The sequence below is a fragment of the Peromyscus maniculatus genome, chromosome 21 (assembly GCF_049852395.1).
Source record: "Peromyscus maniculatus bairdii isolate BWxNUB_F1_BW_parent chromosome 21, HU_Pman_BW_mat_3.1, whole genome shotgun sequence".
Classification (NCBI taxonomy): Eukaryota; Metazoa; Chordata; class Mammalia; order Rodentia; family Cricetidae; genus Peromyscus; species Peromyscus maniculatus.
Window position 1 is genome coordinate 26,744,240 of NC_134872.1, and position 27,002 is coordinate 26,771,241.

The 27,002-nt window shown below is 46.9% G+C and overlaps 2 protein-coding genes across 3 annotated transcripts in view; both read right to left on the reverse strand.

The window, feature by feature from the left end:
- Positions 1 to 2,365, reverse strand: part of Tysnd1 (trypsin like peroxisomal matrix peptidase 1) — a 12,986-nt gene extending 10,621 nt beyond the window's left edge. Inside the window, exon 1 of the mRNA XM_076557180.1 lies at positions 1,146 to 2,365. Within this exon, the coding sequence (XP_076413295.1) occupies positions 1,146 to 2,338 (1,193 nt within the window). The 5' untranslated portion in view covers positions 2,339 to 2,365. The remainder of the gene's footprint in view (positions 1 to 1,145) is intronic.
- A 2,324-nt stretch (positions 2,366 to 4,689) lies between these two features.
- Sar1a (secretion associated Ras related GTPase 1A) lies at positions 4,690 to 21,529 on the reverse strand. Of its 2 annotated transcripts, none has more exons than XM_006972710.4 (7): positions 21,359 to 21,529; positions 16,822 to 16,895; positions 16,590 to 16,709; positions 16,164 to 16,229; positions 12,488 to 12,591; positions 8,995 to 9,126; positions 4,690 to 6,756 (listed from the first exon to the last, which is right to left on the reverse strand). In XM_006972710.4, the coding sequence occupies exons 2-7, from the start codon at positions 16,877 to 16,879 to the stop codon at positions 6,640 to 6,642; spliced, it is 597 nt and encodes a 198-aa protein (XP_006972772.1). In that variant the 5' UTR covers positions 16,880 to 16,895; positions 21,359 to 21,529; the 3' UTR covers positions 4,690 to 6,639. The 2 variants fall into 2 exon arrangements, with proteins under 2 accessions (XP_006972772.1, XP_042121555.1); XM_042265621.2 differs by lacking the exon at positions 21,359 to 21,529 and adding an exon at positions 21,116 to 21,255.
- Positions 21,530 to 27,002: the final 5,473 nt, after the last annotated feature.

Below are 27,002 nucleotides of genomic sequence, written 5' to 3' on the forward strand. Positions count from 1 at the left end.
TGAGGCTCAGAGAGGACGAGCAGCCTTCCAAAAGGTCACAGAGCAAATAATAAGGAGCCGGGGCAAACCCACCAGAACTTGGTGCTACCTCACTGATGGGCACGCATGGGGGTGTCTGTGTGTGCTTTTTGTTTTGTTTGTTTGGAGACGAGGTCTCTCTACATAGCCCTAGCTGTCCTGGAACTCACTGTGTAGACCAGACACCGGGTACCTTATTTCTACCCACTCTGCAGGGTAGCTGCTCCCAGAAAACCTCGTGAGTTCCTTAAAATCAGCAGTCAAGGCAAGAGAGAGTTAGGAATCTGGGGCGTAGCACCGGCAACCCTGGTTTTCACTATGAAATCACAGCTGTTCAGTTGGCTGCCTGTGGGGCTCTGGGAAAGCTGGGCTGACTCAGCATGCAAGGCTAACCTCAGAAGTCCAGAGAGGCCTGGACTAAGGTGCTGCTCTGTCTTCAGCTAAGTACCTGGGGCTACAGAGGAAACAACCATGCCAGGAAGCCAAGGCTACTGGCCCATTGCCAGAGCGAGAAAAGAGGGTAAAGGTGTCTCTCTCTCTACAGAGGGAGTTAAGGTGACCGTGTAAAGTCCCTGCCTAGCTGTACTCTGGGGCTACTCAGACTGTTCGGAACACAGCCATCTGCACGGGCCCAAGCTCTTTCGTTTTAAAACCCCCATCTTCCGGTGGTAGGGCAGCCCTGGTGAGGCTCTGAGGTAGCTCTGACCGGGTAGGCCCAACTCATCACCTCAGGGCCTTCAATTACCACTTACACTTAGTCTTAGCGGGCTGAAGCCCTTAGGGTAAGTGTTCTCTGGCCAAAGGGCTTTAACCGGGCTGAAACTGCAAAGCTAAGAGACAGAGGATGTTTGATGTTTGTGGCCCAAAGAGTTTCAGGCTAGGTGAGGGGTTCAAAGGCACCCAGTCCTTCCTGTCTATAGTCCATGGGTTCCCATGCTAAGAGCTGCTTGTGCCTAGCAGTTTAATCAAGTCCCACTGCAGCCCACCAGGAGGCCCAGATCCCCACATGGGGTAGTGGTTGTCAAAAAGGAACCGAGGTCTCTAACAGTCTCTACAGGACTTAAGATTGTCTGACATGGCCTCCACACTGGTGGCACCTGGTCAGGGGAGGCAGCCCTGGACCTTACTTGGGGGTGGCCGAGTGCACCAGGACCCTGGTTGCTTCCCGGGGAGCCACGTGCCGGCAGGTCACCACCAGGCGCGGCGCCACGGCCACTCCGGAGCCCCACACAGTACCACACTCCACCAGCACGGCCGCAGCCGCCCACGGGGGTCCGAGGTCTCGCAGGGGCGGGCCCCGGGGCGCGCCCACCTCGGGCGGCAGCAGCGCCGACAGGGAGGCGGAGCCGGGATGCAGGCGGGCGAGCGCGGATCGGGCGACCTGGAGCAGCGGGGCGGCGGCGCAGAGCAACGTGAGGCCCACCCACTCGCGGGCCTTCCAGCAGAGCGGCGCGGCCACCAGCGCCACCAGCGCGCCCGCGGGCCGCGCCGCGAACACTCCGCCGCCTTCCGTGCCGGGCAGGCAGCGTGCATCGGTGAGCAGGAGCGGCCCTGCAGCGTTGCTAAGCACGCCACGGCTCAGCGTGTTGAGGAAGATGTCCGGGCAGAAGGCGCCGAACGGAGAGCCGCAAGCCAGCAGCGGCGAGCCCTTGGCCACGGTCCCCAGCGGCGCCACGGCCACGGCCGGCCCCCGCCTCTCCGCTGCCACCGTTGCCGCCGCCGCCGCCGCCGCCGCTCCGGGCCGCACCCGCAGCAGCGCGAACCAGCCGAGCGCACGCAGCTGGTCTTCCTCCTCCTCCTCCGACACCGCGTCGTCGGGCGCCGAGCTCACGAAGTGCCACTGTTCGGCCGCTTCGGCCCCGAAGAGCCGTGCAAAGTGGGAGCGGAAGGCCGGGCAGCTGAGCAGCAACAGCAGCTGCGCGGGCCGCGGGGGCTGTAGAGGCCGTGCGCGGGCCCGGCTGGCGGCGCCGGGTTCGAGGCCCAGGCTCGCACACTGAGGCGTACACAGCCCCGGGAGCTCCTGCTCCGCGCGACCGGCGGGGCTGGCAGCCGTAGATCTCCACTGCACGTGCAGGCGCAGGTCATCGCTGCAACTGTCGCCCGGCAGGAAGGTGGCACCCGTCCGGGTCAGCGCCGCGCTGCCCGTCCGCAGGAAGGGGGTGAAGATGCCCCCGTGACAAAGCACAAGGCCTGGGCTGCGGCTCAGGATCACCCCGCTGCAACTCCACGAGCCTGCGTCAGGCTGCCCGGCCCGCGAGGCGCTCACCACACAGCCCGCCTGCTCCGCCACCTTCATGGAGGGACCCCACTGCCGTCCCATGGTTTCCCCAAAGCGTCGCACAACAGCTGTCACCTCAGGGCGACCGGCGCAAGCGCTGACTCAGGTCTCCTCGTCTAGCCCGATTGGCTAAGCCCCAAGCGACCGCCCCCATTGGCTGGGCATAGCGCCGAGTACCGATTGGCTACTGGTGCTTATCCTCCTCTCCCCGCCCTCTGGTTTATCCAACCTGGGACCCTTGGGAAAGAGGTTCTCAGGAGGAAGCTCCTGGGCGACAGACGTGTAGCATCACAGGGATACCGACAAGGACCGTACTCCCCAGTCGAATCTCGTACTTGACAGCATGTAACTGGTCCCCACAGCCTCTGCAGAGGTGTAAGCAGCCTCTATCCCTGAAGCTGAGCCATATGGGCCAAAGGAACCCTTGGTGGATGATCTACTCTGATTTCTAAAGTAAATCCTGTAACAATCCACCAGGGGGCACACCACTCCCAAAATTACTCCTAGGACAGCTATCAAAATTCCCACACCACCAATCTAGCTTTAGAATCATTTGTTTTTGAGACAGGGTCCCGCTATTTAGTCCACACTGGCATCGAACTTTGGCGATCCTTCTGCCTTCCTCGGCCTTTTACAGTCCTGGGATTGAAGCTGTGCACTACCACACACAGGTTATTTAGCCATAGATTATACTAACAAGCATGCACATTTCACATGACATTTCTAACCACCACTCAGGATTTATGTTAAACCAGGGGGTAAATATTTTGTCTTTAAAAGTCCAGATGAAAACAGGTCAGGTTCTGTGGGCTATGCGGTATTCACCACCAAATACTCAGCACACAACCCAAACAGCCTCATAAATTCGAATTTCATACATAGTTCGTATCACAAGTGTAAAAATCAGGACTGGAGAGAGCACTCAGTGGTTAAGAGCCATAATGCTCTTACCATAGACCCTAGTTTGGGTCCCAGTACCCAATTGCTTCTAATTACAGTCCCAGGGTATCCAATGCCCAATTCTGACACCTGCTGTCTCCTGCATTCGAGCTGTACATAAACTCAGGCAGGCAAACACACATACACATAAATACAATAAAAATGATAAAAACTTCACCACTTTCCAAATTATGGCTGAGCACAGGTGAGAATAGGTATGTTTGGAGAGACTTCATGAGCCTCCCCAGAGCAGTGCTTGAATCACTAACACGTGCGTCAATGTCTAGTAAGACTTCTAGCATATCTGTGAGCACTAGTGAAAAAAAGACCCATTTGCTGTTTTGTTGTATAACTTCTCTGAATAAAATACTGTGATGTTGCTTTCCCAATCAGCACACCTAATGCTTCCAAATGCTCCCGGTGATACAAACCTGAGAAGGGAAAATGGAGGATCAGGGCAGAAACGGAACAGAGCAGCCTTCCCAGGGTAGGCAGTCCTGGTTGGCCGACACAGATGACCACAAGATCTCTTACTTCCCCAACTTCCTGGCAATTGACACTTTCTCTCTAGAATCCAACAATTCTCCCTCAATGCCCCTCAAGCCCCCAGCACCCTCCGTTCCTTACCAAGCTTTTCTGTTTAGAACAGACCACAGTACAGAAGTCAAAGTCAGCCAGCAGCAGCCGGTGTTAAGGACCTCAGTACTAGACTCACACTCAGGCTCCTCTCTGCCCCCAGCAAACATGTCCTTTGCCCACAGAACCATAGTCTTTTTCCACTGTAATGATGACCACAGGGCACATCCAGCATGGTCCTTTGACTTAAAGACCCTGTTGTGGCTGGGAAGTGGTGGTGGTGCACACCTTTAATCCCAGCACTCAGGATGCAGAGATCTCTGCGTTTGAGGCCAGCCTGGTCTACAGAGTAAGTTACAGGACAGCCAGGAAAGTCTGTCTTGAAAAACAAAAACAAAAACCTACTGGGTTTTGTTTTTTTTTTTTTTCGGGGGTGGGGGGTGGGGTGGGGTGGGGTGTGGGGGGGTGATTTTTGTTTGTTTTTTGTTTTGTTTTTTGTTCTCTGTCCTCAGATACTTTCTACGAGCAACTGTAAACACAGAATCAGACTTCTGTTTTGCCGAGTATGGCTTTGTAATGATTCACTCCAGTGCTGTGGTATGAGGGCTGTTAGTCTGGCATGTTCAAGCACAAGTCACCACCATTCTGTCTCAGGCCCACAGCATGAGCCAAGATGCTCCAACAGCACACATTTGCTATTAACTAGTGCCCACCCTTTTATTTTGTCTTTTATCCTGATAGCAATTCAAGTCTCAGATTCACTCTAAATGTTCCTCCCTATATGTAGGAAAGAACTTTTGTTTTTCTTCCCAACACAGTTGTAAAACTGCACGTTCATTCAGAACAAATCAATGCAAGAGAAGAGGGAAAAAGGCAAGTTCATTTTAGCTTTTTATTAAAATGCTTAGGATACAGACTGACCTTTTGTAAATGACAGTTTTACTCTTGCTGAAATAGGACACATGTGCACTCTGATAAACAGAATGAAGAGTCTCAGTTCATTGAGCCCCTGGACAGGGCCCTGCCCCTCTGGTGGAGTTGTGCTCACTGCAGCAGCTTCTTCTGACCACCTTAGTTAAGATGGTGTCTGTGGGGCAGGAAACAGACTGGTGCCACTTTTTAGTAATCTCTTTCTCCAGTGGCCAGAATAAACCACTTTCACAAAGAGCCGCCCTGGGCAGAGTCCAGTCCTCCAGCTTGCTACAGGGCAATTCGGGACAAATGCGCAAGACAAATAAGGAAACCAACACTGAGGCCATCACACCTGTCACGTGCCTGGACAGAGACGGACGGACAGCCATTAGCCAAAAGGAATGAAAAGCACACCCGTTCCCTACCCTAGTTCTCACTGCCAGCTCGATTCCTTCAGGAAGGCTTTGACAACCTTTCCACACGGACAGCTCTCACTCCAGCTATTTGTAGATGAACACTGTAAAGCGTGCACTTTGCAGACAAGATACCTCACCAAGCCTTTGCATTGGGAATCTGGCAGTGGAAGAGAACACTGTCCCACGAGCTCAGTGCTCCAAACTAAAGAGTAGGAGCTCCCTCACTCCCCAGGAGTGTGCTTCCCACCTTCCCTGCACTCTGGCTGGGGGCCTGTCACCACGCGGCAGCTGCAGCATTTTCACTTCGGACCTACCTCTCACCTTGCAATAAAGGAAGGAAGAATCAAGATCCCCTCCTTTCTCCTCCAACCTTCTTCTACAAGGGTAGAATACAGAGTTAACATCAAGAAAACCAAATGCTCTAAGAATCAGGTCCATAATTCTCCCAGAGCTGCTGCTGTTTTCCTTCACACTAGTGCTCACTGTTGCCAGGAGCTGCCCACAAAACCAGACAGCAAGGCCATTTCCCGTTTTCTCCGGTTTTTCTGGAGTGGAAAACATGGAGCCCACTGACAGTCTTTCCTAGGTTCACTTGTTGCGAGCAGAGCCGATGGAAAGGTCTTCTACTCAGAATTCAGAGCCTTAAGCTGCTGACTTGGACCTGTGTCCTGTTCAGAACTGTCTATCTGTTCAAAAGCTTCGGAGACACACTCTCAGCATGGGGTCTACATGAGAGATGTTCTTAACTCTTTCATGAGGCAAAAGTCACGTTTTAGAGCTACAGTGAAAAAGGAAGGTGCTACAGAGAGGAAACTCTACAACAGTATAAAAGCGAAGCCTGCTGCAACTGCTGACTGCAAGTAAAGCTGACAATGTGACAATGCCACTTCCCACTCCAGACGAGGGACTCACTCCCCTGACCACCGTGGAGACCACCCCAGGAAAGGCCAAGGCTCCGTCCTCTCCTAGCACACTTGTGCTCAGGTGCCACCTCCAACAAGGCAGGTACACAGCGGAGCTCTGGCCTCCAGTGCGCTATCTGTTCATAATTTTATGAAGTATCTAAATTTCATTTACTAGTTAAAAAAAAAAAAGAATAGAAAATCTGGACCAAGTAAATTGTGAACTCAAAAGTTAGAGAAGGGATACCAATTACATTAACAACACTTTCTTTAAAAAATAGAATCACTTTCTTTTGAAATCAACCAGTGGTGAGACGTGTTTTTCTTTCCGGGTGTTCCATGATGGCACCCGGCTTTCCCTGGCAAATCCTGCCAGCCCAAGTCCCTGACACTGACCTGCACCAGCAGACAGGCAGTGTTACTTCCCACGAGTGGAGAAGAGCACATGTCACCACTGGGCGATGAGCGTAGACAGAGATGCATGGCTTTTCAATGCCAGACATGGTTGGAGAGCTTTCCTTGTCCTATTAGAAAAGTCCATGGGAAGCTGTGAACAGGATCAGTCCAGAAGTCAACCTTTATTGTCACCGTCCAAACGTCAGTCAATGTACTGGGAGAGCCAGCGGAAGCCCTCGCCGTAACCCTGCCTCTTGAGCACGCTGCACATGAACACTTCCATGGGGCGGGCGTTCAGCTCCTTCAGAGACACATTTCCCTAAGGGAGGCAAAACCCGGAGAGGCCTGTTAGGACTTCCATATGCAAAAGCACAAATACACATAGACAGTAACTGCAAAATGTGTCCAGCACACAGATGACTTCTGCAGGGCCTCCTGCTTCAGAATAAAATTAGCAGCTTCTTTACACCACCTCATCCTCTATCTCTAAAAAGCATTTGCTCTCAATGTCCAACATTCATCTGGGCAGTTATGAAAAGGAACTGTCATAACTTTTAGGGACCCATGGACCCAGCATGTACTATAATAGACAAAACAAGTTTGGACATTTTAGTATATTCATTAACATAAGCATTCAGCAACAGACAATGTGGGGTTGCATGGAAGAAACTGATGTGCAGGTAGCACTTATACAGAAGAGGGCAACCAAATGAGCTTAAAAGAAGCAGCAAGCATTCACACACACACCTACATGAATAAATAAATGCAATAAAGGGCCAGGCGGTGGTGGCGCACGCCTTTAATTCCAGCACTTGGGAGGCAGAGCCAGGCAGGTCTCTGAGTTCGAGGCCAGCCTGGGCTATAGAGCAAGACCCAGGACAGGCACCAAAACTACACAGAGAAACCCTGTCTTGAAAAACCAAAATATATATTAGATAGATAGATAGATAGATAGATAGATAGATAGATAGATAGATAGATAGATAGATAGATAGATAGATGCAATAAAGGCAAGTTTTCATTGTGTAGCCCGGGGCTGCCCTCAATGTGCACCACCACACCTGGCCTGGAAGCATTTCTAGAAATAAAGAGATAACGAATCAAGACTATGGAACTAAGCCGGTGGTGGTGGTGGTGGTGGTGCACACCTTTAACCCCAACACCCTGGAAGCAGTGGCAGGTGAGTCAGAATCCAGTCTACAGTTCCAGGCCATCCAAGGCTACACAGAAAGACCTTGTCTCAATAAATAAGTAAATTTACAAAAAAAAAAAAAAAAATTAAAAGCAGAAGTCAGGGGACAGGGGAAGTCAGATGAGTGGACAAAGTGCCTGCTGCTCAAGGGTGAGGACCTCAGTTCAGATCCCCAGCACCCACATAGTTAGGCACATTGGCACACACCTGAGACCCCAATGCTAAGACAGTACAGAGACAGTGGGTTCCTGAAGCTCATTGGCCAGCCAACCTAACCCAATAAATGAGTGCCAAACTCTTTCACTGAAGGACAGCCAAAGTTGACCTTAGGACTCTACATACATGAACAAGTATGCACACATATACAAAGTACCAGGTTTGCATTTCTGTGTTTTTTCTCTCATCAGCCTGCTTTTCTAGACCAGAGCCTCTCTTCACTCTATAGTAGTGATGTAGGATCTTCCTGTTCTATTTCTGGTGTTATTATCCATTTGCTATACAAACCTGAACAACTACAGCTTCCTCATTTGTAAAATGGGAAAATAGTTTCACGTCTATCAGTTAGATATCATTAGATAACCTAATGCTTTGCTCTTAATACTTGGAAAGCACATATACTACTTCTTTAAGATTTACCTTTATTTTTAAATTATGTATATGTGTGTGGCAATGTGGTGAATGCAGTGCCCATGGAGGCCATTAAGTGGTGTCAGATTCCCTGGAACTGTTACAAGTGGTTGTGAGCTGCCCATCGTGGGTGCTGAGAAATAAACCTGGGTTCTCTGCAAGAGCAAGGCATAACTGCTGAGCCATCTCCTCAGCCCCAGAAAATTCTCTAAGGAGACTGAAGCCAAGTGTGCTAGCACATGTAGAGACAGACAGATCTCTACGAGTTCGAGGCTAGCCTGGTCAACATAGACTTTAATCTCAAAATAGTAATAATAATAAATTTTTTAATTCCAAAAATAAATAAATATTAGCACCCGGTGACTAATACCCATCTCTAACCCCAGGTCCAGGGTATCCAACATTCGTGGTGCACAGGCACATGGCAGGCAAACACCCACACAATAAAACAGTAAAAGAGAACTGCCTTTCCTGCCATCTCTTCAATTATTAGGTATTAGAAAACATACAGGAGGCAGGAGGATGGCTCAGTGGTACAGCACATCCTTAGCATGTACACAGCCCTGGGTTTGAGGTCCTTTTGTATCACTGGGAAAGAGGGAGGAAGGAGGATGGCTGAAGGATACACCCTGATAAAACACTCCCACTGAGGAGCAAAGGTCTCAAAAACACAAAGAAAAGCACCTATATTTAAGGACTGTGGGTGTCCTCTCATGGCCCCTAAGACTTTTTTCTTACCTTTCCTGTGGTCTGTCCATAAAGCCCAAATATTTCACGGAGTTTTTCTTCACTGATTGCATCTGTCCTGTCAATTTTGTTTCCCAAGATAAGAATTGGCACATTGGATATTGTTTCATCAGTCATTAAAGCCTAAAGACAGGATAAAAAAACAAAAAAAATACATGTAAGCAGTTCATGAAATGAAAGCTCATCACGACGTAATAAAAACTAACTTCTACCAGTTTATAGGGCATCATGTGGTCCTCTTTGCATCTGATGAACGGCTCATCTTAGCATTAGGTTCCGAGAGCATCGTAAGTGAGATACCCTGGGTTTGTGTTTATGTTAACAAACCTAGATAAAACACAACGTACTTAGTGCCCAATGAACTGGGACAGAAAGTCAACACTGGCATGTTCAGAGAAGCATCACAATTCATGCTCCAACAAAATCAAAGATGTGGAACTGAAACTGGGCTCCACAGGAGGGGCAAACCTTGGTAAGCCGGAAGGAAGGACACAGACAATGGCTCCACAACAGTGTGAGAACTCAAGAAGCCACAGAGCACCATGTAACTGAAGTTAGACGTCTACACAGATGTGCAGCAACAGGGCAAATGTGCGGGCAACAACAACTCACGTCAGTGCCAGTCTGAAAAAAATTTTTTTCCCCCTTTGGTTTTTCCAAACAGGGTTTCTCTGTGTAATTTTGTTGCCTGTCCTGGATCTCAGGCTGTAGACCAGGCTGGAACTCACAGAGATCTGCCTGCCTCTGCCTCCCGAAAATTTAAGTTGCACTAGATCTTAAAGAATGTGACCCTAAAGTCAACAAATCTACTTTCAGGACTGAACTGATAAACACCATGTATCTGCAGTGCTTACCTAAGAGATGATCTGTAAGACAGCAGAATTTAGTGAATTGAGCAAGAAGGATTCTGGGAACAATTGAAGTGTCTAAAACAATAAATCAGACAAAAGAGGAGACAGTGCTGACATGGATTCTCACTAAGAGGAAAGCAGAGCTGGAAGAACAGGGAGAGTATGTGTGCACTTTTACCCTGTAAGTGATTGAAACCATTTAAAGGAAACAAGCAGGGGAGTGACTGACAAGTTCCCTCTGGCACTCCAGTTCAATGCACAGGTTTCTTCCCAGAGCATGTCCAGAACGGTGGAGAGGAACAATCGATAGCTTCACTTTGGGAAGGACCATCTAGTAGGCAGCACGTTTGAGGCTGGAACTCAGCAGGTGTGGATGAGAGAGATGCGCATGGAGCCGTTACCACCCAGATGAGGATGGAAGAAGCATTAGAACTAGTCCATCAGGACCAAGCAGAAGAAGATGTGCAAGAGCTAACACTGGCTGGGCACGCGGTGCACTCTTACAGTCCCAGCATTTGGGAAGCTGAAGAGGCCAGGCTGGTCTACATATCAAGGCGGAAAAAAAAAAAAACCAAAAAAATTAATAAAACAAACAAAAATTAAATCAAGAGTATAAAGTAGGGGCTGAAGAAATGGCTAAGTGGTTAAGAGCACTGGCTGCTCTCCCAGAGGACCTGAGTTCAATTCCCAGTGGCAGCTCACAGCTGTCTGTAACTCCAGTTCCAGGGTTTCTGACCCCTTCACACAGGCATACATGCAGGCAAAACACCAATGAATATTGGGGGGCACGGGGGATAGTTTAAGAAAGGAAAGCAGTTAGCCCCACACAAAATGAGACCTAAGCATTAGAAACATACATTAAAAAAAATAGCCAAGCAGTGGTAGCGCACGCCTTTAATCCCAGCACCTGGGAGGCAGAGGGAGGCGGATTTCTGCAAATACCAAATGCCAGCCTGGTCTACATTGTGACTCCACAGAGAAAGTGTGCCTCAAAAAAACAAAACCTGAGACAGGTTCAAACTGCTAGATGAGTCAAAGAAACACTCATAAATCAAAGAGAAAGGCACTGGAGAGATGGGTAAGTGATTAAGAGCACTGCTTTTGTAGAGGACTAGGGTTTGGTTCTCAGCACCCAGTTTACAATCTTCTGTAACTCAAGTTCCATGGGATATGATATCTTGTTCTGGCCTCTATAAGCACCAGGCACACATGTGGTATACATATATACATGCATACAAATACACATACAAAATAATTTCAAAAATAAAAGAGACGAGATACAGGGTGAAGAAAGAGGCATTATAAGGAACATTATAGAGAGTCTGACAAAAAAGAAAATCCAAAGTGAGTAAAAAAAAAACCCTGAAGCGTGCTCACAGATCACCAAAGCCATTACATGATTCTGCAGAAGAAGTAGATTCCAAAATATAAAAACTCAAGGCTGGAAAGATGCACTGGTTAAGAGCCCTGGCTGCTCTTCCAGGTCCTGAGTTCAATTCCCAGCACCCACATGGAGGCTCACAACCATCCATCTACAACTGAAGTCCCACGGTATCTGATACCCTCTTTTTAGTACAGATGTACAAGTAGGCAAAACACCCAAACATAAAATACATAAACAAATAAATTTTTTTTAAAGTATAAAAACTCTGAGTTTCACAATACCAAGACTACAAAAAGAATAACCACAACAAGGGAACACTACTTACTAGGCTGAGACAACAGGCAGAACTGAGGAGTGTTGTGAGCAATCTGAGCCAGCCAGGCAACCTTTATCATATAACTACATTTTTGTTGTTGTTGTTTCTTGTTTTCTTTTGTTTTTCGAGACAGGGTTTCTCTGTGTAGCTTTGCGCCTTTCCTGGATCTCGCTCTGTAGCTCAGGCTATCCTCTAACTCACAGAGATCTGCCTGCCTCTGCTTCCCGAGTGCTGCGATTAAAGGCGTGCGCCTCCGCCGCCGCCACCACCACCCAGCATATAACTACTTTTTATTCAAGTTCAACCCGAGGTTCCTCAGGACATTGAAAAACTAAATCTCACTGGGCTAGAGAGATGGATCAGTGGTTGGTTAAGAGCATTGGCCACTCTTCCAGAGAATCTATTCCCAGTGCCCACATGATGGCTCACAATTGTTTATTATCCGTTAGCTCCATTTCCAGGGAATCCAGTGCCCTCCTCTGGCCTTTGCAGGCACCAGACAAGCATATAGCACCTATACCTAAGATTCAGGCAAAACACTCAAACACATAAAAATAAATACATCTTAAAAAGACAAACCATGTCCTGGGCGGCGGTGGCACACGCCTTTAATCGCAGCACTCGGGAAGCAGAGGCAGGCAGATCTCTGTGAGTTAGAGAGGATAGCCTGAGCTACAGAGTGAGTTCCAGGAAAGGCACCAAAGCTACACAAAGAAACGCTGTCTTGAAAAACCAAAAACCAAAAACCAAAACAGAAACAAAACAAAAAACAAAAAACAACAAAAAAAAAAAAGGGCAAACCATGTTTCAGATTTTAAAATCCTTTCTTCTAGGACTCTGAGCACATTAAGTACTGGCACTACTGAGTTGTAGTTCTTAAAACAAAGAAAGGGTAAGACAGGAAGGAAGAGATATACAAAAATATAAACCTACATTAAGCTCAACTTTGGATTCCATGAGTCGAGAATGATCCGCACAGTCCACCAGAAAAACTATCCCATTAATCGCTGGTAGATAATTTTTCCAAACCCGACGTGCTAGAAGACAAAATTTCTAGATCAACAAAACAGCTGACAAGTGAATAACCTAATGGTCCATAGAATGAGATTTGCTAAGCTCACCAAGTCCTGGCCAATAGCAGTTAGAATAGAGGATTCATATTGATGGTCTGTGAGCAAATCCTGAGTTTTGAAAACTACGAGTTTCTGCCTTCCCTGACAAAGCATTAACCTAGCAACTCTAACCCACCTGTAACTTAATGGTTGTTCTTTAGTCAGTTTGCCAAAATCCCCACCAGTTCTAAGGCTGTAAATGCAGAAATAATAAAATAATGAAGTGACCAGTTTGGAGTCTCGTGCTAACTTTGCAATCTCCACGTTAAAACATGATAATGATTTAATTGTTCCTATCATTTTAGTCCCACTGTAGTTCCTATAGCTAATGAGTACATGTGCTGATAGAACTGAGTGGTGGGCTTGGTAGGTACTTGAAACTCTCTGGCCAGGTACTCAGTCTCCAATATTTAAGCAATGCTTTTTGCTCGTCATTATTCTGAGGCACGGTCACAAAAAGTTGTGTGGCCCAGGCTGGCCTTGAACTCTCCATCTTTGTGCTTCAGTCTCCCAGTACTGAAATTACAGATCTGCCAGCAATAAATAATTTCTGTTTTTGTTTTGTGACAAGGCATGGTGAATGTTTCAAAGCAGTGCTTTAATTTCAGGGCATTGGTGGTGGGGATTGAATTCAGTGAGCTACATTCTCAAAATGTAACGGATGTGCTTTCTGAGACAGGATCTCCCCACATGGCTAGTGCCGGGGTTGCAGGCATGTGCCACCACACCCAGATTGCATTATAGTTTCCAGTGCTCACATGGATGACTAAGGAGGCAGATCTACATGGTCACCTGGTCACCTCAGAAAGTGGGGTAGGACAGAAAGGCTGCAGCTTTCACATTCACGTCCTTGTCACACACTGACAGTTTATTACAAGCCTGTGCTCCTTTTATAAATTACATTTTTTTTTTTTTTTTTTTTTGGTTTTTCGAGACAGGGTTTCTCTGCGCAGCTTTGCGCCTTTCCTGGAGCTCACTTGGTAGCCCAGGCTGGCCTCGAACTCACAGAGATCCGCCTGGCTCTGCCTCCCGAGTGCTGGGATTAAAGGCGTGCGCCACCACCGCCCGGCATAAATTACATTTTTAAAGCCATGCAAATAAAAAACATCAAGATGCACAATACTGTAGTTACTCGTATAAAATGGCAGTCATGCACACACCTATAATCCTAGCAGCTGGAAACCTGAGGCAGGAAGATCAGGGCCAGAAGCCAGAGAGATGGCTGAGCAGGTAAGAGCACTTGTCCCTAAGCCTGATGACCTCATTCTAATCCCTAGAACCCACACAGTGGAAGACTCAGTTCCCCTAGGTTGTTCTCCAAACTCCACAGGTGTGCCATAGCATGCAAACACACACGGGCACACACAAATATTTTAAAAAATTATTTGTTAAAAACAAACAAAACCAGTTCAGAGCTTGGAGGCAAGGTTTGGTACTTAGGAGCATTTGCTGTTTCTGTAGAGGACCCGTATTTGGTTCCCAGCACCACTGGCAGCTCACTACCATCTGCAACTACAGCTCCAAGGGATCTGACATCCTCTCTGGCCTCTGAACATACATGGCATTCATTCACATAACACACACACACACATATAAGCATAATAAAAATAAATCGTTAGCTGGGTGTGAGAGCATACCCCTTTAATCCCAGCACTTGGGATGCAGAGGCAGGTGGATCTCTGAGTTTGAGGACATATTAAGTTGTCTACATATTAAGTCCCACATTTAAAAAAAAAAAAAAATACACATACACACAATTTAAATTAACAAAATGTTCCAAAAGCGTGACTTGTCAACTCAGTAATCACAGGATTGCAACTGGTTTCTTTTCCCAGCATTCTCAGAATATTCTCAGGTCTTAAACTGTTCACTCCTGCTCCTAAAGTTTTACCAAATACAAAGTGAGGGTCCATCAGACAAAAATCCCCATTCTGTAGATCTCTAAGAAGGGAGAGTGAGAGTGTGGCTCAATGGTAAACCACTTACTTAGCATGCACCAGGCCCCCGAGTCTGATCCCCAGGACAGGAAAAAACCCAGCAGAGGCTAGAGAGATGACTCAGTGGTTATACTACTAGACCCAAGTTCAGTTTCCTGAAGTCTGTAATTCCAGCTTCAGGAAGATTCAATGCCTCTGGCCTCTGCCAGTACCTACACTCATATTCACACAACCCACACCCACACACAAAATTATAAATAAAACTAATCTTTTAAAAAAATTTATTAGGCTGGAGAAATGGCTCAGCGGTTAAGATTACTGGCTCCTCTTACAGAGGACTCAAGTTCTGGGCTCAGCACCCACTTGACAGATTACAAATGTCTGTAATTCTAGTTGTGGGGGGTCCAATACCTTCTTCTAGACTCTGTGGTCACCAGGCACACAGGGCACAGACATATATGCAGGTAAAACACTCAGACAAATACAATAATTAAAAAAAAATTTGTATGTGTAAATTAAAAGCAAATGAACATATATCCATAGAAAGCACTTAATGAGAATCTAAGAGCCAGAGACACAAACTGAATAGGGCAAAATAGACCTAGAGCAGAGCAAAAAGGTATTAGAAAATGCCCCAACTGTCCCTAGTAAGCAGGGCATGCAAAATACCAGTTCAAAGGGGTCACAAATACCCACTGTGGTCCTCTGGGAATTTTTGAGAAATTTAAAAATACTTGTTAAGTAATAATTTCCTACATACTCATACCCTACTGAATAAAGTATACAAAACAGACTTGGTAACTAAACACAGATATGACATTTTAAGGCCAGTCTGCTGTATGTAAAGTTCCAGGCCAGCCAAAGCTATATACTGAGATCCTGTCTCAAAAACAAGACTACTAAACAATAAAGAACATGTTGTCAAGTAGACAGAACTTTCACAAATGCGCCGGGTAGTGGTGGCGCATGCCTTTAATCCCAGCACTGGGGAGGCAGAGGAGGCAGGTGGACCTCTGTGAGTTCGAGGCCAGCCTGGGCTACAGAGTGAGATCCAGGACGGGCACCAAAACTACACAGAGAATCCCTGTCTCAAAAAACCAAAAACTTTAAAAATTAGAAAAACTCAGATGTGGTGGTGCATGATTGTAACCCTAGCACCTGGGAGGTGAAAGCAGAGCAGGAAGAAGTTCCTGGCTAGCCTGGACTACATGAACCCTGTCTCTAAAAGAAAAGTGAATGATGTAACTTCACTAAAGTAGTAAAACTCCAATCCTAATACAAGTAATCTACAAGTTAAAATGAGGGGCTGGAGAGACAACTCAACGGATAGAAGTTCTCGACACCTCACGGGGCTTGGGACCCGAGTCTGATCCCCAGAAACCACGTAAAGGTAGAAGGAAAGAACCAACTCCAGAGCTGTCTCCCAAGCTCCACACCAGCGCCATGGCATGCACACACATACATCATGCACACCCATACACCATGTTTTAATTTTAAAAGGTTAAATGGCACACTGCTTTGCAGATGTGTCTCACAAGACACCCTCACCCAGTCTCTTACCTTGCTCATGTCCACCAAGATCAAAAGTGGTAAAAGTCATTCCAGCAATTGTCAGTTCTTCTGAGGCTGAAAGTGTCAAAAAAAAAAAAAAAAAAAGAACAAAAGAAATAAACTTTTCAACCAAGGGTCCAAGTGTTTTCATTTTGTAAAGAAAGTGTACAACAATGCAAACAGTCTTAAAAAGCTTTTCTCCAAGAAGTTTTCTGCTTAAGGTCAGATATGGGAGCTGTGTCTCATTACACAACTGGTCAGCAAATCAGTGACAAGGTTCCAGAGATGCAGAGTAAGTGACCCAAGAGTGTCCACAGTAACTTCAAAGTGATCTGGCTTCAGGAGCCTCAGTTAGTAACGGAACTACATTAACAGGGGATTCACCCTCCATGCATGACACTGACCATCAATGTCACCTGGTATTTTGAAACTTACTGGGATGTAATGTTGGTACGTGCTGGCCTAGTCTGTCATCTTTCAGCATGTGAAGAAGAGTGGTTTTCCCTGCATTGTCCAAACCCAAGAATACAAGTTTTCCAGATTTCTTGTAGAGTCCTACAAGAGAAAAGAACGTCTTAATGTTCTTCCCATCCAAGGCCCCTTACATATCAATTGTTTGAGGAAATGTAAATGCAACCTGTAATGTAGTTCATGAAAAGGGCTTTACCTAGGAACTGGAGCACACTGCTAAAGCCATTGTAGATCCACTCAAAGATGAAAGACATTATTGATGCTTACAACCTGTGTAAAACATGAAAATAACATTAACTTTCTACATGCCTTATTCTCTAGCCATGACACACTTTCATAGACTCAAGTTTTCTAGACTAGGAAAGCAAAGTCTGGGGCTGGAGACATGGCTTAGCAGTTAAGAATGCTTGCTGCTCTTCTAAAAGAACCCAGGTTTGACTCCCAGGATGCACATGATGATTCACAACTGTCGGTAACTCCAGTTCCAAGGGATCCAACAATCTCTTCTAGCCTCTATAGTAAACATGCTTGCATGCAAGCAAAACACTCATACACATAAAAATAAAAATCAATCTTGTGCCAGGTGGTGGTGGCGCACACCTTTGATCCTCGCACTGGGGAGACAGAGGCAGGCAGATTTCTGAGTTCAAGGCCAGCCTGGTCTGCAAAGTGAATTCCAAGACAGTCAGGGCTACAGAGAAACCCTGTCTTGAAAAACAAACAAAAATCAATCTTGCAAATACCAACTCATCTCCTTCCCGCCGAGACACAGATTTTGCACTCAGAATGGAAACCTCTAGGATTCTCTTATCTGCAAATTTAGATACTCAGAGAACTAGGAGTCACACATACAGTCCTTCTTTACTGTGAGATGTACTCCTCCAGGCAGTTGCCCATTCACACCCTTAGATAACCACGACTGCCTACCAGTTGGCAACATTCCTAGGAATTCTAAGATGGGCAGTGGTTGTATACGCCTTTAATCCCAGCATTTGGGAGACAGAGGCAGGAAATCTTTGGCTAGCCCTGTCTACAGTGAGTCCCAGGCCACCTAAGGCTACAAAGAGAGATTCTGTCTCACAACAACAACAAAAAGAACTAAAACAAAACCATGCATGAAAAGTATATTAACCTGAATAAAAGGTTTATTAAGTTATTCTGTGCACTTCTAAAAAAGTCACCCCAAATCTATCAACTGGCCCAATCTGTTTGGCTCTACTTACTGATACCCTTAACCATTTTTGCAGGTATGTTTTGACTCACAAAAAGATTATTTTACAGAACCATGTAGGAATAAGAAACAAAAAAACCCAACACTTTGTAATACAATCAAATGTGTGTGTGTGTGTGTGTGTGTGTGTGTGTGTGTGTGTGTGTGTGTGTGTATTTGGTTTATTGAGACAGGGTTTCTCTGTGTAGCTTTGTGCCTTTCCTGGAACTCGCTTTATAGACCAGGCTGGCCTCGAACTCACAGAGATCCGCCTGCCTCTCCCTCCCGAGTGCTGGGATTAAATGCATGCACCACCACTGCCCGGCCTACTTTATAAATTCTTAATTTCTTAAAATAAGAATACTCATTCATGCTGGGCATTGGTGGCACACGACTTTAATCCTAGCACTCAGGAGGCAGAGCCAGGTGGATCTCTGTGAGTTTGAGGCCAGAGTGAGATCCAGGACAGGCTCCAAAATGACACAGAGAAACCCTGTCTCAAAAAACAAACAAACAAAGAATACTCATTCATAATATAGTAAGAGTTTCCAAAACAAGTATCTTATTTGTTCTTTCAACACAGGGTCTCAACTATGTAGTGCTGGACTGCTAGTACAAGTCTTGTCAATTAACACAGACACCAAAACTACATTTTCTATTTCCTATAGGCTTAAAAAAAAATACATGACTCAAAGCCACTTGGCAGGTCTATACACATCAGCTCTAAGTACAGTTGAGAGAAGAATCTAGAAATACTGAGGAATCATAAAGACTCTCAGAGATCAATTTCCTGGTCACAATGATTTTTTACATCAGTACCTCAGTTCAGCACAGAAAAAAAAAATCACCACTTTTTCAGCAAGGCAAACTTAATTCAAGATGCAGCCAACTGCAATCAGACAAAACTTTCATGAACAGGAACTGGAGGAAGGGCTACCCACAAAACATATATGTATATACACTAGGATACACTGTGTTCTTTTATCAAGAGGTAAGCCCAGGCTGGCTTCAAACTCCAGGGCTTAAGGTAGCCTCCTGCTTCAGCAAAGCATCACCTATATTCTTCAAATACGCTAGATGAAAAGCAAACTATGTAATTATTGGGGCTAGGCCTATGGTCTGACCTGTAAACCTGGAACCTGCCTCATGCTTACTCCAGTCAGCTTTTACAAAACAAGAACAAAGTTTGGACACAGGCACAGACAGACAGAAAACTGTGGCACACAAACACACTTAGCATGTTAAGTAATAGCCAGGAAGGGTGGTACACACCTGTAATCTTACCACTCAAGGCTCAAGCAAGATCACAAGTTCAAGGTCAGCTTAAGCTATACATCGAGACCCTATCTCCAAAAAAAAAAAAAAAAGGCTGGAGCCAAACATAGCAGCACGTGCCTGTAATCCCAGCATTTAGGAGGCAGAAGCAGAATATTAGGAGTTCAAGGACAGCCTCAGCTATACAGTGAGTTGAAGCCAGGCTGAATCATGAGAGATTTTAAGGAGGGGAGACTGAAATGTAGCTCAGTGCTAGGGAGGCATACTTAGCTAACACGCATGGCCCTGTGTTTGATTCTTGGCACTGACAAGCAAACACACACACACACACACACACACACACACACACACACACAGAGAGAGAGAGAGAGACAGACAGACAGACAGACCGACAGACTGACTGACTGACTTATCTATAAATTTAGCACTTTAAGAAGCCCAGTAACAAACACATAAATTTACTGCAGGTAAATAAAACAATATGCTTTTCTTCTACAGTTCCCCAAATGAGACATTCTCCCTTGTTTTTCTCACGTTATTCTTGGAGACTCACAGTTCAACTTTAATACGCTATTACTCCCACTGCGGCCACTCTTTACAACCCAACACTACTAAACTCATGTGTACTGGTTTGCTGCCAATAGTACTCCCAAGTAGGGCATGGCAGTGTAAGCTTTAATCACAGCACTTTCGAGGTTGAGGCAGGAAAAATGAGCTTGGGTTTGTAGCAGCTTTGCCTATATAAAGTTCCAGGCTAGCCTGGGCTACATTGTGAGACTCTGTTTCAGAAAACAAAGAAAACGAAAGCAAATATTCTCAACCTAGTTAATTTTATGTGTCACTTAAGGGAATTTTTTTTCTTAAGTGGTAACTGAATTACTTTCATTTTTCTAACCTATTTTCCTTTGCAGTCCTTGTTTTAAAAGCCCTATAAATTCTTCCCACCAAAACAAGACAGGTAAAGTATTAGAATGAATTCTTCAGTGACGTTAAAAAGTAGTAACTCCTACCAGTCCCCAGGAGTTGGGTTGTGGCGCTGCCCAGAGTTGAGTAAACGGCCTTGCTAACTCCTCTGTCCTTGAGAGCTCAGGATTTGAACCAATTCATCCATCAGCAACCTTAGAATGTATCCGGTGCCTCACCAATCCTACCAAGCAGGGGCCTCTGGCCTCGTTGAACAAGATGAAGATGTAGACACTCTTAGGCTACCTGTCCTGGTCAAGACTGTAGCTCAAAGTGTCAAAAGACTTAAAACTCTCACCTAAAACCGAAGCTTCTCCTGCTAATGTGAAACTCCAATCACAAAACTTCCAAAAAGGAAACTTACCACCTAATCTTCGTAAGAACACACCCTTTCAGATGGTATTTTTACCAAAGAACATTCTATTTCTTTTCTCTTCTTCACCTACTCTATCTATGGAATGTTACGAACTACGTTAAAACCAACACTATTCCTGAACCTAAAGTAAAAGCGTGCAAGTATCAAGACGGGTGGAGACAGACAAACAAGTCCCAAAATGACCACTGGCCAATAAAAACGGACTCATTACTTATACGTATTCACTCCAGATGAACCTGGGGCGGAAGGCAGCTGGCTATTACCTACGGAATTCTATGTTGCTGCGGGGTAAATGTCAAAGATTAGCTTTCTGCCAATTCCCCCTAAATTTCCCCTCTCAACCTGAGCAGATGGAGCCAGATTCCGGGAAAACACCAGAACAAGGGGAAATACTGAGAAAGGGTACGTATTACCATCCTCGCCTGGACGAAAATGGGGGAAGAAGACACTCATCTACGATGAACGCGCGAGAAGGAATTTTCCCATGCACGGGGGGAAAAAAAAAAAAAGAGGGGGTGTTGGTGGAAGGAGCGAACACCGGGTTCCAGGTAGGGCGTCGGATGCCCAGAAGACTGAACGTGGGGCTCGAGAGCCCACTCGCTACCTGCGTGGCCCCCGGGTCTGCAGAACCCAAGGGGGAGCTCCCGGGGCTCCGGCTAGCCTCACCGAGGACCGAGGCTCCTCCGCCACGGAGCCGTTCCAAACACCCCCGAACGCCGCCGCCGCCGCCGCCACGCCACCCCGCAGTTGCGGCCCGTCCCCGCCCAGAGCCGGCCCGCGGAACCGCCTGCGTGTCACTTCCCCCCCACCCAGCCCCTCCGCGCCGGCCCCCGCCCGGCCCTTGGCGGCCGCCCGCCCCGAGCCCAATGCCCCCCACTGCCGCCTCCTCTGCTTGGGCCCCGGACTCACGGCCCGAGGGGCTCCTCCGGCGGTGGCTGGCGGCGCGACCCTCCCTCAGAGCACACAGACCAGCAGCGCCCGGGACCGCCAGCTACGCGCCGGATGTACGTCACGCCCCTCCCACGGGGCTTCCGGGGACGCGCTCGCCCCGCCCCCTCCAAGCGTCACGCCGCTCGGGCCGCGGAGGGGCGTGCCCAAGGAGTGACGTACGCTCCGGGGTGCGGCCCCGCCCTCCCGCTGAAGGTGCTCCAGCCGCCCAAGACGTGGCAATGCCAGTCGGGCGGGCGGGCAGCCTGGGCTTCTTTCTGTCCCTGAGTTAAGCAGCTACTCCAGCCCGGGACTTCCAGTCCCAGTACATTTCCGGAGGCACCTGGGATGTCAGAAGTGGAAGCTGCCAGATATAGGTAGACTCCAGGACAGTAGAACTGACCTTGGTGACCTCAGCCTAGGTGCATGCCACCAAGTCATTGTTTTGTTTTCCCTGCCTTGGGTTAGCTTCTTTTTATGTATGTATGTATGTATGTATGTATGTATGTATGTATGTATGTATGTATGTATGTATGTATGTATGTATTTTGGTTTTTCGAGACAGGGTTTCTTTGTGGAGCTTTGCGCTTTTCCTGGATCTCACTCTGTAGACCAGGCTGGTCTCAACTCACAAAGATCCGCCTGCCTCTGCCTCCCAAGTGCTGGGATTAAAGGCGTGCGCCACCACCGCCCGGCTATTTTTTAAACTTAATAAAAGCAGCAAGAGTTTTTTGAGCAGTTCTAGGCAGTACACTGAGGACCTGGGATGTTTGGTCTAATTTAACCCACAGTACCGATCTATGAAGAACGTACAGACAGCCCCATTGAGCAAAATAGTTAAGTAGGGCCCGCAAAAATGGCTCATCCGGTCAAGGCACTGGTTTGCTGCCTGTATCAGCCAGGGCTCTCAAAGAAACAGAGCTGTCCCAGCATTGTGGTACACACCTTTAGACCCAGCTCTTTGGAGGCTGAGGCATGTAGATCTCTGAGTTCCAGGCCAGCCAGTTACATGGCCATACCGTGTCTCAATAATAATAATCATAATCATAATAATAGGAACAGAGCTGAAAGAATGAATATACATATGTAATAAAAAATTTTTTATGTGTATGGGTGTTTTGTTTGCATGTATGTTTGTGTGCCACATGCATGCCTGGTGCCTGCAGAGCCCAGAAGAGGGTGTCAGATCCCCTGAAACAGGAATGGCCATATGGGTGCTGGGAATTGAACTCAGGTCCTCTGGAAGATCATCCAGTGCTTTCAACTGCTCAGCCATCTCAACAGCCCCCAAACACATATATAGTTAAAAGAGGATCTATTAGAGAAACTTACAGGCTGTGATCTGAGTAGTCCAACAATGGCTGTCTCCCAGTGGAAAGGCCATGAATTGGGTAACTGTTCAGTCCACCAGACTTAATGTCTCAGCAGCCCCAATCTGATGTCGTGAATCTAGGGAACTGCTATATAGCCAAAAGCCTTCCGTCTCAGTTGGAATCCCGAAGAAGTAGGTTCTAACATCTATGAAGGAACGCATCGGCAACAACTGAAGAATTTGCCAGTGAGAGTGAGGGTAAACAGTGGAAAAGCAAAAGCTTCTCTCCTCCATGTCCTTTTATATGGCTGCCACTAGAAAGTGTGGCCCAGATTTAGGGTGGCTCTTCCCACTTCATATAATCCAATCGAGAAAAATCCCTCACAAGCGTATCCAGCTGCTTGGGACTTAGTTAATTCCAGATGTAGTCCAGTTGACAACCAAGATTAGCAATCACACTGCCCAAAGATGCAAGACACATGACAACCTGAGTTCAATTGCCAGAGCCCACAGAAAACATTGCGGGGTCTCTGCAAACACCAGGGCTAGCAAAGTAACCTGTGTGAGGTAAGAAGGAAATGATTCAACACAGCTTAGTTAGCCAGTGTTGGTTCAAACTTCTAGAGTCTGATGCCAGGCAGTTTATTTTTAGGCATATTTAAGCACAGTACAATTTTGGAAAAGTTTCTAGTAACAATTATCCCAATCCCATGTGCACAATAACACTTAAGTCATGCCTACATCAAAGTATATGTTGACCTCTCCCATAAAGATGGGTTCTGTAACTTAAGGGCCTAAGGGAGGTTCTGGTGTGGTCTCAGTCATACCGATAGCATGCTTTAGAGCAGTGGTTCTCAACCTTCCTAATGCTGCAACCCTTTAGTACAGTTCCTCTTGTGATGACCCCAACCATAAAGTTATTTTCATTGCTACTGTTACGAATTGTAATGTGAATGTCTGTGTTTTAGGATGGTCTTAGGTGACCCCTGGGAAAGGACTGTTTGACCACAAAGAGGTTGCAACCCACTTTAGAACTTAAGTTTGAGAAGACAGGTAGGTTTAGGAAAAAGAGAGCACAGAACTCAAGACATGGGTATGAGCTTCTCAAGAGGGTGGCACTCAAGTGTCGTGTGTGTGTGTGTGTGTGTGTGTGTGTGTGTGTGTGTGTGTAATATGTTATGGCTTTCTAAAGTTAGATTGTTCAAAGCCTGTGGTTTGTAACAAGGCCGGAGCTGTGGCTAAGTGGTTAAGGCATACTGCTCTCACAAAGGACCTGAGTTCCATTCCAAGCGCCCACATCAAGTGAAAGACCCTAACACTTCAGGCTTACACCCCCAAGCCCCAGGAAATGAGAAACTAAAAATCTAGTTCCAAGTGCAAGCTGACTCAATCATTATTCAACCACCCCTGTAACAACGTAACAATGTAAAAAGATTTCTGTTAAGAGATGTGCTCAAGCCGGGAGGTGGTGTCCCATGCCTTTAATCCCAGCACTTGGGAGGGCAGAGGTAGGAGGATCTCTGTGAGTTCGAGGCCAGCCTGGTCTACAGAGTGAGTTCCAGGATAGGCTCCAAAGCTAGAGAGAGAAACCCTGTCTCGAAAAAACCAAAAAGAAAAAAGAAAAAAAAAAAAAGATGTGCTCAACTGTGACTGGGATAGTTGCAAGTGTTCCAGGAAGGACCACTGTGACCTTTGTTTAAACTCCACTCCTGCCCTGATACCCCCCTTGAGGTTTCAGGAAGAATGTACATGTGGACGTGACTGTACCCACTCTATGATCAGACCATGATCTTGTGAAACGAAATTGTATGGGAATTGTAATCTTACGGCTTTTGTGGGTTTTTCCTTTAAAAGCCCCCATGTGGCTGCAGTAAGATGCAACTCTTGCTCTCAGGATAAGAGTAGCCTGTCTGTATAGTCTCTTCAATAAACCCCTCTTTCTGTTGCATCAATGGGACTGGAGTCTGGGTTCTTGGGGTGCCCACTCGAGACCCTAAACTTTGGGGTCTAATAAAGTAGCTCACAACATCCTATAACTCCCAAAGACTGCACTCATGTCCCATACCTACATACAGAGAGACACACACAATTAAGTTTAAAAAAAAAAGTTGGGTTTGGAAAGATGATTTTGCTCTTTTTACTGTTTTTCAAGACAGGGTTTCTCCACATAGTTTTGGTGCCTGTCCTGTATCTCGCTCTGTGGACCAGGCTGGCCTTGAACTCAGAGATCCAAGATCCGCCTGGCTCTGCCTCTGAGTGCTGGGATTAAAGACGTGCGCCACTGCCGCCCAGTCCAGTTTTGCTCTTTTTAGAGGACCCGAGTTTGGTTATACACTGAGTGGCTCACAACTGCCCCAGGGTATCTAATACCCTCTTCTGGCCTGCACTGGCACCTGTACTCATGGGCACACACCCACACGCATACACAAATACATACACATAGCTAAAAATAAATCTTTTTGGGACTGGAGAGATGGTTCAGTGGTTAAGAGTACTGGCTGCTCTTCCAGAGGACAGGAGTTCAATTCCCAGCAACCACATGGCAGCTCACAACTGTCAGTAACTCCAGTTCCAGGGGATCTAACCCCACTTCTGGCTTCTGAAGACAACACACACACACACACACACACACACACACACACACACACACACACACACACACACACACAATGAAGCCCTGGCTAGCCTGGAACCTGATCTATAGACCAGGCTGGCCTTGATCTCAAAGATCCACCTGTCTCTGTCTCCCAAGGGCTGAGATTAAAAGTGTGTGGCACTGTTATGCCCAGATCCCGGGGACCCCCAAAAGACCAACCACCACGGAGACCGAATCTCACATGTAAAAGCAAGGAACTTTTATTTCAAGCTCCAGAACTTGGTCCCTCTGTCTGTCCCACACAGCGGTGAGAGCAGAGAGCCCTGAGCTCAGGTGGGGCAGAGTTTTTAATCATTGCAGAGGTTGGGGTGAAGGGGATTTCCAGGGTCCAGGGCCCTGATTGGCAGGCAATTGTTTAGGAGTATCTGTAAAACAAAAATAGGTGTGTGCTAGACTCAAGGACATCTGGCCACCTTATCTAAGGGTTGGAATGTTTGGGATGTCAGGTACTTCCTCATCCCTGGGTGGATCCTGGGCGCTAACAACTTAAGGCTTTTCCTGGATCTGGGGGTGGCCTGCCAGTAAGCCTGTCACAGAAGCTGTGTCTAGGCCCCTAAGCCTGTCATGGCTGCTGTGTGGCCAAGCTGTTTTGGGGCCCCTTCACATCACCATACTCATCTAGATTTTTTTTTTAAGATTTTATTTTTTAGTTGTTTGTGCACTTGAATGTGGTCCCTACAGAGGCCAGAAGAGTGTCATTATCTTTTAGAGCTGGAGTTACAAGTGGTTGAAATCTATCTGATGTGGGTGCTGAGAACAGGACTCAGGTCCTCTGGAAGAGCAGCAAGCATCCATATCCACTGGGCCATCTCTTCAGGCCTTAGCATCACTTTTAAGACAGGGTCCCACTATCTTACACAAGTTGATCTTGAATTCACTCTTAATCCATGCAGGCCTTGGTCTCATAGCCTCCTGGGTTGCTAGAACCATAGGCTCACACCACTAAGGTTAGAGAGAGATCTTGAGGATTCTAGTTTAGCAATGTGGTAATCCCTGGATGGATTCCCAGGAAGGCACTCTTGAGAGATGCTGGAGTAGGAAGTAGGGATGTAGATCACTAGGTATGGACCTTGGAAGATATGCCTTGTACCCAGCCCCATCTTGCCCCTACTCCCTCACTGACACAAGGTTCTACTGATACGGTATTAGGTCTCCTCATTTCTCACCTCAGGCCCAAAGCAATGGATCCAGCCAAGCTCGGCCTGAAACCTGTGAGCCAAAATAAAAACAAACCTTTCTTCCTTTAGACTTTCTCTCAGGTATTTGGCCACAGTAACATAAAACTAACACTGAGACATTTTATCGAAGAGGAGACACAGGTAAGAAATAAGCACATGAAAGATGATTAGCATCATTAGCCATGACAAAAATGCAGACTAAAATAACAAGGAGACATCGTGGGGCATCTAACGGAGACAGGATCCCTGGAGCTTGCTGCCAGCCAGTCTGGCCAAGTCAGCAAGCTCCAGGCTCAATGAGAGATTGCCTCAGAAACCTAAGGTAGGGTGGAAGCAGCTTGGCTCAGCAGTTAGGAGTGTGAACTGACTACTCTTGCAGAGGACTGGAGTTTGGTTTCCAGAACGCCACACCGGCAGCTCACAACCAGCTGTTACTCCAGCTCCAGCTGTTACTAAACCTCTACGGCCAACAACACCTGC